This window comes from Sinocyclocheilus rhinocerous, unplaced genomic scaffold (assembly GCF_001515625.1).
Source record: "Sinocyclocheilus rhinocerous isolate Xijiao unplaced genomic scaffold, SAMN03320098_v1.1 scaffold612, whole genome shotgun sequence".
NCBI classification, from domain to species: domain Eukaryota; kingdom Metazoa; phylum Chordata; class Actinopteri; order Cypriniformes; family Cyprinidae; genus Sinocyclocheilus; species Sinocyclocheilus rhinocerous.
This window is the reverse complement of record NW_015625585.1, coordinates 991287-1009516: the sequence shown is the minus strand read 5'-3', so window position 1 is coordinate 1009516 and position 18230 is coordinate 991287. Positions and strand designations below refer to the sequence as shown.

Here is an 18230-nt window from a genome sequence, read left to right as displayed (position 1 = left end):
TTGTTGTTTTATTGAATTCATTATTTATTGAATTATCTCATTTAGAGTACTTTGGTCCTCCATAGAGCCTAGTCTAGTGGATTGTTGGATGCAATGAAGATGTGACAAAAGTGTAAGAATAATAATTAAAAAAAAAACAGTAAATGCCATTACCATTTCCCAATATATTATGTACTAAAGCCATTTTAAATCAAAATAATACATACTTCTTATTACGTATTTAAAAGCTTCTTATTACTTATTTAAAAATGTGCAATTTGTCAGAATTTTATTCTATTATCATAAAAAAGTAAATGATAATAGAAATTAAAAATAAGATTATTAATTATAGCCTACTGGCTTCCTTTGATATAGATATGCAAAAAAAGTTAAATTAATAATCAAATAATGGTAATTTAAAAGTAATCATTTTTTTCAGCAGAGTAAAATTGCATTATTTAACAAAACAGTTGTATTCAATTTATTAATATTTTTGAATAACTTACTATTTATTATTAATATTATTATTCAAAATTAGGGCTGGGTTTTGACACATTTCACGATTCGATTCGATTCTCATTCACAAGCTTGCGATTCGATTACCGATTCGATTCAATATCGATTATTTTGGATATATATCAGGTACAGTACTCAATGAAAAAAAATCTCTCAACTAGGCTAATGCTGTAAAATATACATGAGAGTCAGTTGCTACTACATTATTATAATATTGAAGGTTAAAATTAACTGATTTGTTAAAATTTCGCTTAATGAAGTTTTTAAAATAATAAAGTTACAATTACATAATATTTCTACTTCAATTTGTTTTTTGTTTTTTTATATAAACACAATGGTGGCCGTCATAAAATGATGGGTTTATTCAAACATAAATTAAACATTGAAGAACAGTCAAATTTATAATGAATGTTATATGGTGCATATATTTAGCAAAATGCCCCTCTCTCTAGTTTATTTGTCTAGCTTACTAATGAGTTTATGGTCACCGAATATGTTTTTCTGAGGTAAATGTGACGTTACGCGACTTTGTTTACAAGCTGTTATATTGATGTCTTTGCGTGCGGCTGAAACACAGATTGAGCGATTACATGAGACAGGATACGGATTGTAAAGTTGTACTCTTTCTTTTAACTTACATTCGGATGTTTAGTCATGTTTATTTTGTGCTGAAACTGGTATTAATGTGGAGGAGATGATTAGTTCACGTGCGCCTCACGCTGCCGCTTTTATTGAACTGAAGCCTACAGCGATCTGTCCCTCCACATTAAACAGCGCCAAAACGGCATTTATTGTAATACTGCAATACATTGGACAGAATTTGAAATCTGAGACTTTGTTTCATATTAAAAGTACCAAAGCACAATGCGTATTGCTATATATTGGATGGAAAGTGCCCTTCAATGTTACATCCATTAACTGAAAACAGGCTAGACTAATCGATTCTTGGGATTTAAGAATCGATATCGTTCCGTAAAAATGAGAATCGATTATTATCGAGATATCGATATTTTTTACCCAGCTCTATTCAAAATGTAATCCCAATTTTAAGTTTAAGTAGTTCAACTGAATATGCACAATAAAAAAAATAATCCATTAACTGAAAACAGGCTAGACTAATCGATTCTTGGGATTTAAGAATCGATATCGTTCCGTAAAAATGAGAATCGATTATTATCGAGATATCGATATTTTTTACCCAGCCCTATTCAAAATGTAATCCCACTTTTAAGTTTAAGTAGTTCAACTGAATATGCACAATAAAAAAAATAAATAAAAAAACTCCATCAGAATAGTGTTTAAATGCTGTTTTATTGTTTTATTTGGTTTCCAGTTTTGTGCATGCTGCAAACACAAACGGGTATTACAGCCAATCAAACTATGCGCCTGCCAGACATGGTTGAGGACGTGGAGGTGGAGACCACTTTTCCATCTACAACCTCTTCCACGACTGTGATGACTTTAGTCCTCGAGCTGGAACTGGAGGTTGTTTTGACACTGTAGAAGGACAATAACAGTTATGGGGCTCTCATTTTAAACTCTCAATATAATAACAATAATAATAATAATGTGTTCCTGGGATGTTTTAACTGCTTTTTGAATGAACTGAACTTGAATGACAGAGAACAAATAAACTCACGTGGCTTCTCCGTCCAGCAGTCTCCTGTACTCGGTGATCTCCAGCTCCAGTCTGGTCTTGATGTCCAGGAGTATCTGGTACTCCTGACGCTGGCGCTCCAGATCGCCATGGAGTTGGACAATCTGCTCTTCCAGGATGGTGACCTGGGTGTGCCAAAAAAATTAATTGTTTTGTTGCTTTAAAACTTTTGTTCCCTGTATCTTACATTCTTAAGATGTACTGAATAACATCGTGTTGTGTTCCACAGAGAAAAGAAAGTCATACAGGTTTGGAATGACATGAGAGCGAGTAAATGATAACAAAATGTTAATTTTATATCAGTTTCGGTAATTGCAAATCTACTCACCTGATGTTGGTAGCCAGACATCTTTACGGAATAACGATTCTTTGTTTCAGTCAATGTGGCCTCCATAGATGCTTTCTACAGTAATACGAACATGCAAATTCAGAATAAAGTCATATTAAAATACTAATACAAGTCAGTGCCACAAAAACTGGCAATTATGAATCACCGACCATGGCTAAGAGGGACTGGAGTTCGATTTCCAAAGCCTGTAGTCTGGATTTGACTGAATTGACTTCAGTGCGAGATGTTGTCAGGTCTGTAGTGCTGGTGACAACAACTTGTTTCAGAGTTTCTGTCTGAAATAAAAAGTACAGAGAGATTATATGAGTTAAAACAAGCGGTCTCATGCCATTTGGTCATGAAAAGCACATTAAAAGGCTTCTGTCCCTGTATGTTTTGATAAATCTCACCTTTGTCTTGAACCATTGCTCCAGATCTCTTTGGTTCTTCGCTGTAACTGCTTCATAGTGCTCACGGATTTCTGCCAGGATCTTGGTGAGATCGTGCTGTGGAGCTGCATCGACCTCGACGTGAACCTGTCCACTCATTTGTGCACGTGTGACCAAGAGATCCTAAGGATATGTGTCAATACATATTCATGTCAATTCTCAGGTAACCTCACTGGTAAACATTGTCATATTTAACAGCACTTTAGAATACTTAAATCATACAAAATTATTTGAGCCACTGTTTTTCCAGTAAAATGTATGGAAATATCTGCCTCAATATGTATCTCAAATTTCACTTGATCAGCAAAGCTGTATACAATATTAAGATGTGTTTTCAGAAAAAAATGCTGGGTTGTTTCAACCCAACTTTGGGTCAAATATGGACTAACCCAACTGTTGGGTAAAATTCTTAAATTATATCTCTTTGGATTTGAGACTTTAGTCTTTGCAACTTTAGGGATCTTATCTATTCACAAACAGTTTGTAACACTCCAAAGAGAAAGGAAAACTTGAAATCGCATCATATGACCCCTTTAACCAAAAAGTTGGGTTAGTCCATATTTGACCCAAAGTTGGGTTGAAACAAGCAGAGAGCAGCATTTTTTAGTGTGTGTATGTATTTATATATATATATATATATACACACATACATATTAATTATATATTTGCAGTGTAACAACATAGTATAGATTTAGATTTGAACGCTAATTGACAGATTATTTTACTCAAATAACTTATTCTACTACTATATTATAAATTTCCACACAGAATCATTATGCACCTCCTCATGATTCTTCTTCAGATAGACCAGCTCCTCCTTCAGCCCTTCGATCTGCATGGTGAGGTCTTTTCTGATGATGATGAGCTCATCAAGCACCCTCTTCAGGCCGGCAATGTCTGCTTCCACTGACTGACGCATGGCCAGCTCGGTTTCATATCTGTCAGAAACATGTTCTTTAAAAACACTCACATTGACTGGACACAGACTGGACACAAGTCAGTTTACTGCAAGGTGTCCACCTCCAAACTAATTCAATGCAACACTCATATTATTGAATACAAAGCTTGTTATAATTTTTATAAATGATTTATTTGCAAAACAATTAACAATTCAAACAATATTGTAATTGATATGGTCACAGAGATAATGTTATTTATGACCACAACTGTTATTCAAGTATCATTTTGAAATACTATTATAGTTTTCATTAATATGTTTTTAGTTTTTATTTTAATATTTTAATATTAATTTAATTGTATATTAATTTGTATTTTTATATTGAAATGTTTTAGTAATTTTGTTTTGCTTTTGTCATTTTTATACGTTTTTATACTTTCCAGTAATTGTTAGTTTTACTTTTGGTTATTTAAGTACATTTTTACAAGTTAAACTAAATGAAAATGAGAAATGCTGAAACAAATCTTATTACTGTTTTTTTAATATTTCCATTTAATTTTATGAAACAGTATTTTTTTGTAAATAGTTTTAGTTTTATAGTTTAGTTTAGTTTAATAGTTTTATTTTTAGTTAACTATAATAACTCTGGAGACCACAAGTGCTGCTGTTTTGCATTTTTCTATAAAAAATGTACTAATTATATTGTTTGGATCTTTAATCAATCAATCAATCAATAAAAAAAGCCTAGATTTCCATTGCTGTGGACTAAAAACATTCTAAATCTGCTGAAAAGACTAACTTGATTTTGAAATCATTAATGGCCAGGCTGGTGTTGTCAATGCTGAGATGGATTCCACCCTTCATCTGAATGGATGCCATGATCTGGACATATAAATCAACATATATTTCCTTTTTTGCTCCATATTTAGGATATTTTATAGCATGTAATCCTGAAAAACATAATATACCTTAGCCTGAAGATCCTGTATGGTGACAAAGTAGGTGCTGTAGTCACGTGCAACAGGGGAGGCTTTGCCATCTAGGAACTGGCGGATCTTCAGCTCCAGATCAGCGTTGGCCTTCTCCAGTGAGCGCACTTTGACCAGGTAAGTAGCCAGACGGTCATTGAGGCTCTGCATGGTGAGTTTCTCATTGCCAATGATGCTGTTGTCTGCCGATCCTGACATGCTGAAACCTCCAACAGAGTGAGTGGCCTTGGAGATACGGACCCCTGAACCTCCTGCGCCGCCGTACACGCTCCCGGCCCTCACTTTGCTCACACGGCTGCTTCCCACGCTAGACGTGGACATGCGCATGGAGCCGCTGGAGGACATGTAGCTGCTGCGGGTGGAGTAGGAGGAAGCCATGCTGACTGAGACTTTCTGTCTGCGTCTGCTCTGACAGGTCAGTAAATGAAGGAAGGAGAACGCCGGCTTCTTTTATAGAGTGAATTTGAATACAAGACACAATACCTGGAATTTCGTAAATGTCATCTCACTGCATGCGCTGGAACGATTCCAGCGACCTTAAAGGTCACACCTAAGGTGAAATGTAGGATAAAAGGCACTGCTTTGCAAATCTTTCTGTTTCTGGTTGTTGTTTTTTTTTATCCACAAATACGAATTTTTGATTCTGTTTTTCTTGTTTTCTAGTAATACATACATACATACATACATACATACAAATGCTTGAAAACAATAAATTTGAGGGGATATTAAGACTTGTTTATAGTTTACATTGATATATTGCTTTTGGTATTCTGGTAGTTTCTTCATGTAAGCATATATAAACTTCTCTAAATTTTGTTTTTAATGTTCAGCAAGGATGGTTTAAATTGTTTAAACGTGACATTAAACAATTCTGTTTCGAATACGTTCTGTTCTTTTGAACTTTCTATACATTAAAGAATTGTGTGTTTTTGCTAAAATATGATTCAGCACAACTGTTTTCAACAGTAATCACTGATATATGATAATATATCGATTATAGCATATTATAAGAAGATAATAAACACAAATCAGCATATTAGAATGATTTCTGAAGGATCATGTGACACTGAAGACTGGAGTAATGATGCTGAAAATTCAGCTTTGCATCACAGGAATAAATTACATCTTAAAATATAAAAATAGAAAGCTGTTATTTATATTAAATATTTAATAATATTTCACAATATTACGTTTTTTTATTTATTTTTTTGATCAAATAAATGTAGTTTTTAAACATTTAGAACATTTTTAAAAATCTTACCTACCCCAAAAAGTAAATGCATCTTGTTTTTAAGATGTTTAAGATATTTACTGGAAAACAAGACAATACAGATTGTTTTTTTTTCTGCATTGAGGGAATGAAGGTAAATTATAACACAGGATGGTTTTGCAAAACACTTTTTCTCTTCACTTATTTTTTTATTGGTAATTATGCATTATGCTGTTCTCTTTCCTTTTTCTTAGTTATTTTGCCTGTGTGGAGACTTACAAATTGTTAACAATTTTAGAAAAACAATTCCTGTGTAGAGAATCCAGCACAACATTAGTTTTCATGAAAAGAGATCCTAGAAACATGTGACGTGTTAGTAGCAATCATTTTCAGTAAGACCTTTCATTGCCTCCTCCACAGGCGTGTTACCACAAAAATGAATTCTGCTTACTGACCAAACAACGTTTCTTTTATGGGCTGGGCTGGGCTGAAAACACTTCTGCTGTTGATGTGTTTGACATTTGCGGTTTCTGTATGTACAGCAGAATTATGATGGAAAGGTGAGGTTTATCAAAGCAGGTTCATCGGAAGAATAACCAGATCTGTTTGTTTGCCGCTTGTTATTTTAGTAGTAAGTGACATGTCTTTCATTCCAGTTTGACCTTTTAGGTGCTTTTGAAACACAGCAGAAGTGATTTGCCAAGATCTTACAGCATTTTCATTGTCCACTATGACCCTATACTGACCCAATACTGACCCTTCTCTTCTCTTCTCTTCTCTTCTCTTCTCTTCTCTTCTCTTCTCGTCTCGAGGTGAACTCATTGCAGTCGGTTTGAATAACATTGTTACTTTAGTGTAGTCAGTTTGATCTTTTAAGTCGATACTATGACTTAAAGTGAGTAATTGTGATGGTGTGACTAATGCTAACACTTTGGTAGAATCTGTGATTAATATTATTGCTTCACTGAGTCATTGTTAGCCCTGTGAATAGTACTAAATGTCAAAAATGTCATATTTTTGTCTTGTTTTTCAGTTAAAATATCTTAAGACCCTTGAAACAAGATGTGTCATTGACAAGCAAAACTGTGCAAGATATTAAAACTTGTTTTCATAGATTGTATCTTATTGAATTTTGCCTTGTTTTTCTATGTTTGTAACTCGTTTATCCTTTAACGTGAAAAAAAATCAAAATACACTTTAAAAATATATTCTCTGAAAAGCGTTAATGTATTTTGCATTGTAAAATATTTTCTTAATACATTTAGCTTGTTATAGGATTTTTTAAATATATATTTTAAACAAACAAACAAAGAAAAAGACCAGCTAACTAAGAACAAATAAAAACCAAGAAGTCATTTTTCCCCATTTAATTATATATATATGTATGTATGTATGTATGTATAAAATTAAATGGGAAAAAACTTTGAGCTTTGTAACTTTGCAGATCTTTTTTATGTTCAAACAGCAACATTACAGACTAACTGAAGTTGAAAAAGCATAATAGGACCCCTTTAAATAAAGTTAAACATAAATAAGGTTTAAAAGTTTGGTGTCTGTATTAATACCTTTAAAAAATTGTATTAAATACAATTGTAATGTTACAAAAGATTTCTATTTCCACTTTCAAAGAGTATCATTAAAAAATGAATCACAGTTTTCACGAAAATATTAAGCAGCATAATTGTTTTCAACATTGATAATAATAAATATTTCTTGAGCATTAAATCAGCATATTTCTGAATGATTAGAATGATTTCTGAAGGATCATGAGGACTTTATTGAGATGCACCTGTATATATACTGTATATATATATATATATATATATATGAAAAGCAATTCCATGGAAAAAGTCATGATTAGCCATGCATAAATGTCTAAACCATTCTGGTTGTTGCTGGTTTAGTACCATTCTGTGGACAAAAGGCATATTTCTCTATTGACAGCCATTCAGAAGTAGCTGCATATTGTAATGAAATGTTTTGCGAGCAATGTATAAATCGAAAGTATTTTATATGATGTATAAATCTCAATTTCGAAAAATTGACCCTTATGACTGGTTTTGTGATCCAGGGTCACATATTATAGTTGATGTTTTATCCATGGCAGCTTTTTGGAGGTCTCCTACAGGTGAGAAATGCCAGTAAGATGAATAGGATTGAGAATGTTAATGGATAGATTTCTCCAGGTTTTGCACAGGCCTTCTTGGGTGGACCGTCAAAACACATGAACGTGAGATTTGTCATTCCTGCTTGAAATGAATGTTTACTCTCACTACCATTAGTTTTCGTTCATTCACATTCATATTTATTCAGGCAGCAGATGCTGTCATCCGTGCAAGTGTGTTGCTAAACTGGTCCGTTAAGGGTATATTCTTTTGTAACTTGCTTACATAGTTTGTGTACTGATACATATGCTAACCTAGCTCATAATGTTGTTTGTCCGCTATGTGTGGTTTAAAACTATTTGACAAAGTAAAAACAGTCAGCTTTATTTGAGAAGCAGTCGTTTGAAAACATTATACACTTAATGTAATGTAAATGTTTCTCACCTGGATTTATTTGAGGATGTGGTTGGATTGGGATTGGAGATGTTTAATGATGCGCATTGGTAACAAGTTAAAGGAATACCTCCAAATGAAAATTTGCTGAAAATTTACTAATTCTCATGCCATAAAAGGTGTAAATGAATTTGTTTCTTCATTTGAACAGATCTGGAGATATTTAGCATTACATCACTTGCTCAGCAATGGATCCTCTGCAGTGAATGGGTGCCGTCAGAATGAGAGTCCAAACAGCTGATAAAAACATCACAATAATCCACAAGTAATCCACACCACTGCAGGACATCAAAATAGTCTTGTGATATGAAAAGCTGTATGTTTGTAATAAATAAATCCATCATTAAGGCATATTAACTTCAAACCGTGAAAAGTCCTGCCTATCCTCTCACATCAAAATCTACCAGCATATTTGTTTAGAACTGTTTTTGTTTGTAAACGGCTTTATCTGTGCACATTTCTTTCCTGATTCAGACAACTTTCTCGCTTGGAGAAAACAATATTATGTATAGAGGGCTTATATTTGAGCTGGAATAAACCTTTTAAAGTTAAAACTTATTAATGCTAGATTTGTTTTCAGTTGTGTGGATTACTTGTGGATTATTGTGATTTTTATATCAGTTGTTTTGGCTCTCATTCTGACGGCACCCATTCACTGCAGAGGATTAATTGGTTTCTCCAAATCTGTTCTGATGATGAAACAAACTCATCTACATGTTGGATGGCATGAGAGGAAGTACATTTTCAGTACATTTTCATTTGAGGGTAAACTATTTGTTTAAAATACTAATGCTAATATACCCTCTTTGGACTACTGGTCACTTTAAGTGAAAAATCTCTAAATTGCATCCATGTAGAATAGATGATGTAACCACACACAATTTGTCTTTGACATTAGTTTTATTGTTGCAAATGCTCAAAGACAACCACCGTATTTTGACAGCATGAGAAGAGCTACAACTCTGTTCTCCAACCAACACGACTGCGCTTCACTTAACAAGGGATGTTGAAGAAACCCCCGTCCCACCATCAACCACCTCTTCCACAACAGTGATCACTGCTGATTTGGTGGTAGTGATCGAACTGGAGGAGGAGCTGGAGCCAGAGTTGCCTGAGATTGTGAGGCTGTTTGGAAACAAAAAATACCCAACCAGTTAAACTTGCAAAGCTTCACTTGTACTACAAATGTGGTTTTCAAGCTTTAAACCACAAACTTCCACAGAACCCCAAACTAACTAGCTACTCCTTTAAAAAATAAAGATTCCCAAGGGCATTTTCACAGCAACTCCATGAAAGAACTATTTTTGCACTACAGACTTCTGGTATGCACTTTCATGTGATGTTTGCAATTATTAGAATAAGAATAGTTGTTTATAATACGAAGAATAATAAGTTCATTATATCGTTTTTTTAATATATATACCGGTATATATATATAGAGAGAGAGAGCATAGCAGGAAAAGAATGTTACTCAGTCTGCATGTATTCAAGAATTTTCCAATAACTATGGAGCAAAGCATGTAAACTGCTTGTTTTATTTCTATATAAACATGCTCTGTGATTTACCTGCCGCTGGCTTCTGCATCTAGCAGTCTCCTGTACTCTGCAATCTCCATCTCCAGTCTGGTCTTGATGTCCAGAAGCATCTGGTACTCTTGACTCTGGCGCTCCAGGTCGCCACGAAGCTGCACCAGTTGACCCTCCATTCCACTCACCTACAAGCCCGAGGGGAGAAGAGAGAACCCCAACACAGGCCATTTTAAAATGGCTACAGTAAGAGATCTGTCTGTAAGATTTATGAGATTCATAGTCTTATGCTGAGGAACTCTCACCTGTGCCTGGTAGCCAGACAGCTTCAGGGCGTAGCGATTCTGAGTCTCGCTCAGGGTGCTTTCCATGGATGATTTCTGTGAGGTGGGGATATTGAGAGAAACATGTTAGCAATGACCAAAATAGTACATTTTCTATCAATTTTAAAGTGTCCAAACACTTTTTCTTACTTTTAAATGGTTTTGAATGTAACAAATTTATTTTATGTGAAACATTTTGCTTGAAAATTGTGTGCCAACTTGTTTGATTGGTCTTGTTTTCACCGCACCCCATTAGATAATAAAACCAATCAAACCAATTGGCATGCATTTTTTAAGGGTCCAAATAGTTTTTGGGTCCACTGTACATTTCTTCTGCACATACGCACCATGGCAAGGAGAGACTGAAGCTCCACCTCCAGGGACTGTACTGTGCTCTTCACTGTGTTGACCTCGGTTTTCGAAATCTGCAAGGTCTCTGTGCTTGTTACCACCTCTTGTTTCAAGGTCTCGGACTGCAAAGGAAGTGTTTAAAAATGATTGCATAAAACGATGTGTTTCATTTAATACATGTATAAACCCAACATAGGGTTAGCTGTGACAATGTTTTAGACTTATGAGATATACATACTACTCCTTTCCAAAACATGTCATCTTTGCTAGATCTGTTCAAATATTTTTTCATTTGTTTTAATTTCTGTATAGATTTTTTCCTTTTCTTTCTTGAACTATTAATCGGACCATCTTTATTATTTTAATTCCAACATTTTTGACTGTGTGTTGTGTTTGTCATATACAGAGTGAAGTTCTGGACTGAACTAACCTTCTGCTGGAACCAGCCTTCAAGGTCTCTCTGGCTTTTGGCTACGACTGTTTCGTAGTGCTCACGCATCTCAGCTAGAATTTTGATGAGGTCTTCCTGTGGTGCGGCATCGACCTCCACATTGACCTGTCCACTCATCTGATCACGAGATGTCAAGAGGTCCTAAAGATATAGCATATATGATTTTCAGATGTCCATCTTCCCATCACCGCCTGTTCATTCTTGCCTTCAAATGTCATGGTATGGAAATATGTCACAAAACAGTGACATCTAGAGCTTAAAGCTATAAAGCACCTTACGTGACCTGACCTCCTGTCTAAAATGTTTAACTGGAACAGTTCGTAGCATACATATTGTGTCTTAAACTTGCTTTACTTCATTCTGAAGGTTTTGCAATGATTTACTACCTCCTCGTGATTCTTCTTTATGTAGACCAGCTCCTCGGTGAGCCCTTCGATCTGCAGGTTGAGGTCATTATGACTCATGTTGAGCTCGCTGAGAACATTTTTCAACCCTGCGATGTCGGCTTCCACAGACTGACGCATTGCCAGCTCGTTCTCATATCTGTCCAATAGAAAGGAACATTACAAGTTCTTTTTCTTCACCAACATGAAGATTTTTGTTGCTATGATTGGCTGTTTTCCCCCACTAGTTTTACTAGTTCATTACTAGTTAAAGGTATTTTGAGGAATGTTGGTAACCAAACAGTTGATGGTAGCCATTGACCTCCATTGTATGAAAAAAAAAATACTATGGAAGTCAATGGCTATCATCAACTGTCAATCATCAACATTTTTCAAAATATGTTCTTCTGTGTTCAGCAGAATAAAGAAACTCATACAGATTTGGAACAAGTGGAGGGTGAGTAAATGATGACAGAATTTTTATTTTGGGCTGAACATCCCTTTAAAAGGTCATTTGGTGTGACTAATGGATTATTAACATTACTTTAATTTTTAAAATAATGTAAAAAAACATTACCTAAAAGCCGATTTGCAAATTAGTTGTGCAGTTATTTGTTGATGTTTTTCTATAATTTATGTACTTTTCCACAGCATATATTCTATACAAATTTAATGGGGGGGAAAAAAAACATTAAAAAAATGAAATAAATATTACTTCATTCTGAAGTCATCTGCAGCCAAGCTGGTATTGTCAATGCTGAGGTGGACTGTGTTCTTTTCATGCATGGCGCTCAAGATCTGCGAACAAAAAGTAAACATTGTTTTATTTTATTTTATTTTTTACTTATTTCATGGTAATGAAAATTATTAGTAACCACAGCAGTAACCACAAAGTATCTACCTAGTTAGACTTACTTTAGCCTGGAGGTCACCGATAGTAGCTTCGAAGGCAGAGTAGTTATGAGTAGCACCAGTAGAGATTCTGTTATCAAGGAATTGGCGTATCTTCAACTCAAGGTCAGCGTTGGCCTTTTCAAGGGAGTGGACCTTCTCTAGGTAAGCAGCCAGACGGTCATTGAGATTATGCATGGTGAGCTTTTCATTGCCAATGATGCTGTCATCTGCTCCACCACTGACGCTGAATCCTCCTCCAGCTGCAGCACCACCGAATCCTGAACCAGCACCTCCTGCAGCACCAAAGCCAAAGCCACTTCCTGAACCTGCTGAGGCCATGGAGCGAGAGGCACTGGAGATACGGACCCCTGAACCTCCTGCGCCTCCGTACACGCTGCCAGCCCTCATGGTGCTGATGCGGCCACCTCCTCCACCTGCAGAGGAGAAGCGTGAGGATCCCATTGAGGATCTGCTGGAAATGAAGCTGCCGCTGGAGAAGGTGGTAGCCATGTGGACGGTGGTTTGTGGTCTTACTCTGCTCTGGCTGGAGAGTGAGTACAATAGAGCAACTCAGGGTCCTTATATGTGCTGGAACTGAGACTGACGCTTACAAAGGAGGACGTGTTGACATCACTTCATCAAAAACTTGCTGACACCAAGGAATTCTGTCAACTTAAATCACCTGAAGTGAAAGGTGATGCTAAGAGTTAAGATTGGTTGATTGATCGGCCCCTGAAGTAAGTAAGATAGAAGCTTGCATTCCTCCTCCAAACTTTTCTCAGATGAGAGCAGCTTTGTACATGTTCACACATTTGTGGATGTTTCTTGTTTTTCACTGCTGGTTTTACTGTAGTTAAGCACTCTAAAACTTGAGTATTCTAATCTAAAACACCCTTATAGCCTGTTAAATGTTAACTCAAAGGTATAGTACACCCAAGAATGAAAATTCTGTCATTATTTACTAACCCTCAAGTTTCTTTCTTACGCTGAACACAATAGAAGATATTTTGAAGAATGTGGATAACCAAACAGTTTATAGTGCCCAATGACTTTTTGATATGGAAGTCAATGGGGACCAGAAACTGTGTGGTTACTCACATTCTTCAAAATATCTCCTATTGTGTCCAGCAGACGAAAGAAACATACAGGCTTGGAAAAACTTGAGGTAGTTAATGATGACAGAATTTTGGGGTGAATTATTCCTTTAATGATGTACTCATTTAAAACTGATTGTTACTCTAAAATCTGAGCCACAAAAAGCTCACTACAGAATTTGAACACCAGTTGCATCATGCAAGTGATGTAGCTGTGTTGAAAGAAGCAAGTTTGACTACAGAAAGTCTTATCAAAGGGCAAAAGGATAAAACTGGACAAGATATGAAACTACATGGAGGTGTGCTGATCTCATTGTCAATTTAAGATTTGCCTACAGCGACTTATTACGTAACAATTTTACTATAAAGGGGCAATAAAAGTGGATGCTTGTTTGAAACAACTCAAGTTTGTGCATGTACCTGTGTGCGCTACACAATGAAGCAGGATGTTTCCCACCAAGTTCAGCTTCACTTTAAATTCCTCCCTTAGGCTGTTGAGCTGAAGAACAGATCTCTGTATTACCAAGATATTCATGTTACATTTTATTAGTTATTGTTTGCCTCTAGTTCACCACAAAAGTGTTCAATGGATGGATATTTAGTATAAAAAAAAAATTTGAATGGACATTTGATTGATGATACCGTGAATCCAGTTTTTAAAACTCAAATTAAGATTATTCAGTAATAATAGTAATTAAGAAAATTTAATACAGCATTGTCAGTATTTATACTCGATTTCATGTTCATTAACATAGAAAGTATTGTTTGCCTCTAGTTCACCACAAAAGTGTTCAATGGATGGATATTTAGTATAAAAAAAAAATTGAATGGACATTTGATTGATGATACCGTGAATCCAGTTTTTAAAACTCAAATTAAGATTATTCAGTAATAATAGTAATTAAGAAAATTTAATACAGCATTGTCAGTATTTATACTCGATTTCATGTTCATTAATAGCCATAGAAAGTGTGTGCCCTAATTAAAAAAATGTAGAGTTCATGCTTGAGCTGCAGGAATTTAGTGTCTGACCCCTGCCTTTTTTTGTTACCTCTCCCTATTATATGTTCAACAAGTCATAAACTCTGTTCAGAAGTTTCCATGTATAGTGTTGTCTGAATGTTGTTCTGAGTGAATAAATTAATTCCCCAAATATGGTTCACTATTGTATATCCATAATGCACTCTTTATTGTGTCCAACAACCAAGTGTACACACTAGGAATGCTATATTTTATTACCAATAATCAAAAGGTTTACAATTTTAAAGTAATTCAAAGTCTAAAACAATGATACTATTCTAAACACGTTTTTCATAATTCAACAAATGATAGAAAATGTTATAAAAAAAATGTAATCTATTTATTTATTTATTAATTAAAACAACATGATTTTGACGAATGCTAATCCCACCTTGTCAGGGGCACCCCCAAGGAGTAGCTGTTTCACTGCCCTCCCCCCTCCCGTCATTAACTGCACAGTGCAAGCAGGACTGATTAAATTTCGATCACAGCACAGTACCTGCATATTTTGGAGAGACGACAACGGGTATGTATGCCATACAATAGTGACTTATAGTGAAGACATGAATGTATGTTCCCTTTCGAACGGTCTCTCCTGTTGTGTTGTACGCTTTTGGGGAAACTCCTGTTTACTCTGATACTGAAGCCTGATTTGTTTGTAGCTGCGGGATCAAATAACTCTTCAACCCGTCAAAAAGGGTGGCACCGACTGCTATAAGTGCTGTAAGTTGGCTTTGAACGCCATTTCTTATTTTTATAATTTTTTTCTTATTTACAATTTTTCTTATGTCACGTTCGCCTTGCAGGATGGCTCAGTGCCTCCTTTTATGGGCACAGTGCAACCTCCTCTAGGTAGACCTCTTCGCCTCAGAAGACAACTTTCACTGCCCAATTTACTACTCAAAGCAACAAGATGCTCTGGCCCATGAATGGCCCAAGCCAAAGCGTTCGCTTGTATGCCTTCCCCCCCCCAATTGCCCTGCTTCCTCAGGTCATCAGACGGGTCAGGGAAGTCAGGTGCTCTGTCCTTCTGGTGGACCCACTCTGGAGGAATCAGATGTGGTTCCCTGAGTTGATTCAGCAGCTGCTGTCGGCAGCCCCATGGCCGATACCATTGATGAAGGACCTCCTCTCTCAAGTGATAGGCATGATTTGGCATCCCAAGGTTGTTGGACAGTCCAAGCTGTGGAGCCTTCATGTTTGGCCCCTTGACGGGAGTCTTTACAACTCCCCGCGAGAGTGACTAACGCCATTTAGGAGCCAGGGCCCCATCTACGAGACACCTCTATACCCTCAAATGGTCAGTCTTTCTGACTGGTGTGCAGCATGGAACGAAGACCCGTCCTCTTGTGACATGTCGTCTGTGTTAACCTTTCTGCAAGAGCTGCTGAATAAGGGGCGCATCCCTTCCAAGCTCAAAGCATATGCGGCAGCCATCGTGGCGAATCACGCTCTCGTGGCTGGCCAGTCAGTCGGCAAAAACGACCTGGTCGTTAAGTTCTGAGGGGAGCTCGGAGGTTGAACCCACCTCGTCCTCACACTGTGGCGACATGGGACTTATCCATAGTCCTTATGACCTTACGAGGGCCTCCCTTTGAGCCGCTCCAGTCAGCCGACTTACGGCCCCTGTCGCCCTACTTCTGGCATTAGCATCGATCAAGCTTACAAGCACTGTCAGTCAGTGCTTCATGCCTTGAGTTTGGGCCTAACAACTGTAGAGTCGTCTTCAAACCAAGACACGGTTATGTGCCTACGGTGCTCTCTACTCGGCCCGGTTCAGTCTCTTAGAACCTGGACGTCTCGGCCCTTCAGGCACAGATTTTGTCCTCTTAAATTTACCTAATCCCCTCTGTGAGTGGAGAAGGTTTTGTTATATGGACCACAGTCTAGTGGCTTGGGTCTCATAATTAACTCATGCTTACATGAGCCCTCAATACGGGCGCTCTAGGGCTGGGCTCACAGAGTGGCTTTGTTCTGCACTTGCTTACTGCACGGCGCTATTGGATGCATTCCCCAAAAGCATACAACGCAATGGGAGAAACCGTTCGAAAGGGAATGCTCTGGTAACATCGGTTCCCTGAGATAAGGGAACGAGCGTTGCGTAAGCTGCCATACTATAAGGCTGCACGCGAGTCGATGACTGTCGCTATCAGTCGAAAGATTCTGATGAAATGGAACTCAGAGCTGACTTACATAGCAGTCGGTGCCACCCCTTTTGGAGGGTTGAAGCGCCATTTGTTTGTGCAGCTACACAAACGTGAACAAATCAGGCTTCATTATCAGAGTAAACAGGAGTTTCCCCATTAGCATACAATGCAAAGCTCATTCCCTTATCTCAGGGAACAGAGGTTAATAACCAGAGCGTTCTCAGTTGACTTTTTTTTTTTGCTAACTAAACGTTACTCAGTAAAGCGTTTAGTGTTGAATTAACATTAGCTAAAATTAATGCTAGCACTGCAAAGTTAGCTTTCAAACTATGACTAGTCACACTGCTGTCAATTTTGCAGTTTTTCTATGCTAAAGATGATCAAGACTGTCTTGAGAAATACAATGAGTGATGAACGATTGAGCAATTTGGGGCTGTTAAGTGTATCAAGCAGGGCAAGGGCCATAAATCTTGATGATTTTGTGGATGTGTTTGCAAAAAGACACAGCAATAAGAGAATAAAGCTGTACTGATAAGATTGTAGCCTAGTAAAACAGAAATAAAAATGAATATGGATTGGTTGTGAGTATACTCTGTTAAAATGTACATTGTCTATATATTAATGCATTTCGTTCAATTTTTCTTTATTCATTTTAGACATGGCCTATGCTGCATTTGTGTACAGTAAAGGTATGTGGAAAATAATTGGCCTGTAAATAGTTTTTAAACTAAATATTGTCCTTTTATTTGGTTTGCTCATATATTTGGGGAAGAAAATCCAAGCTTGTATAATTTTAGATATACCTATATAGCTTGTATATATTTTACAAGATGGCCTACTCTCAGTAGTACAAAAAATGTAATACAAAAAGTATGTTTGTTAACAGAGTTCTCCAAAAGAGTCCCCTAAACTCAAAATTCGCTTCTCGAAATGAATAACATAAGGTCAAATTATTGTAAGAATGCTGGTTCTTCTTGGTTAGCCAGCGTCGATTGTATGCTCGACCACAAGAGCGCGCGCGCATTTCAACGAGGTGAGTAGTGATGGGCAAATACAAAGCTCCGAGAATGTCGGAAACAGCGCCATCTGGTGGTTAGTAAAAAAATAAAGCAGCCAAAAGCCTTTGAAGGAAGCTCCGTCGGAGGAAGTAGCCACACATTCCATAGATCAGGGGTATCCAGACTTTTGCAGTAACAGTAGCTTGAGTTGAGTTGAGGATGTAACAATCTGTAAATATTTTAACAACCTTGTTTTAAAGGTACATTTTGAATAATTAGGCTATAACATCTAAAATGGCTTTATATTATTTAGTCTATTTAGACATTTATTTTGTATAGAAATGCACAAAACTGCTTATAACAAAAATACCTAACCTATTTCACTGATCCCTTACATTACATTCAATAGGCCTATATGTCTACATTAATAATAGCTATAATAAAATTTGGCATGCCTA

At 36.6% G+C, this 18230-nt stretch overlaps 2 protein-coding genes across 3 annotated transcripts; both read right to left on the bottom strand.

Annotated features, from left to right (window-relative positions):
- Positions 1 to 1806: 1806 nt before the first annotated feature.
- LOC107753925 (keratin, type I cytoskeletal 13-like) lies at positions 1807 to 16810 on the bottom strand. Of its 2 annotated transcripts, XM_016570216.1 has the most exons (9): positions 16806 to 16810; positions 4796 to 5222; positions 4627 to 4709; positions 3711 to 3867; positions 2891 to 3052; positions 2651 to 2776; positions 2481 to 2555; positions 2135 to 2277; positions 1807 to 1992 (listed from the first exon to the last, which is right to left on the bottom strand). In XM_016570216.1, exons 2-9 carry the CDS (start codon positions 5192 to 5194, stop codon positions 1869 to 1871), a joined length of 1269 nt encoding a protein of 422 aa, XP_016425702.1. In that variant the 5' UTR covers positions 5195 to 5222; positions 16806 to 16810; the 3' UTR covers positions 1807 to 1868. The 2 variants fall into 2 exon arrangements, with proteins under 2 accessions (XP_016425702.1, XP_016425694.1); XM_016570208.1 differs by lacking the exon at positions 16806 to 16810 and having other exon boundaries at positions 4796 to 5255.
- On the bottom strand, positions 9466 to 13078 carry LOC107753898 (keratin, type I cytoskeletal 13-like). Its single transcript, XM_016570174.1, has 8 exons — positions 12535 to 13078; positions 12335 to 12417; positions 11623 to 11779; positions 11216 to 11377; positions 10782 to 10907; positions 10417 to 10491; positions 10151 to 10299; positions 9466 to 9709 (listed from the first exon to the last, which is right to left on the bottom strand). Exons 1-8 carry the CDS (start codon positions 13021 to 13023, stop codon positions 9574 to 9576), a joined length of 1377 nt encoding a protein of 458 aa, XP_016425660.1. The 5' UTR covers positions 13024 to 13078; the 3' UTR covers positions 9466 to 9573.
- Positions 16811 to 18230: the final 1420 nt, after the last annotated feature.

Coding starts and splice junctions, on each gene's coding strand:
- LOC107753898 (XM_016570174.1), bottom strand. CDS start 13,023: ATGGCTACCACCTTCTCCAGCGGCAGCTTCATTTCCAGCAGATCCTCA. Junction 12,418..12,534: donor TCGGTGACCTCCAGGCTAAA/GTAAGTCTAACT, acceptor TTTTGTTCGCAG/ATCTTGAGCGCCATGCATGA. Junction 11,780..12,334: donor GCAGATGACTTCAGAATGAA/GTAATATTTATT, acceptor TCTATTGGACAG/ATATGAGAACGAGCTGGCAA.
- LOC107753925 (XM_016570216.1), bottom strand. CDS start 5,194: ATGGCTTCCTCCTACTCCACCCGCAGCAGCTACATGTCCTCCAGCGGC. Junction 2,278..2,480: donor TGTCTGGCTACCAACATCAG/GTGAGTAGATTT, acceptor TGGCACACCCAG/GTCACCATCCTGGAAGAGCA. Junction 1,993..2,134: donor CTGCTGGACGGAGAAGCCAC/GTGAGTTTATTT, acceptor GTCCTTCTACAG/TGTCAAAACAACCTCCAGTT.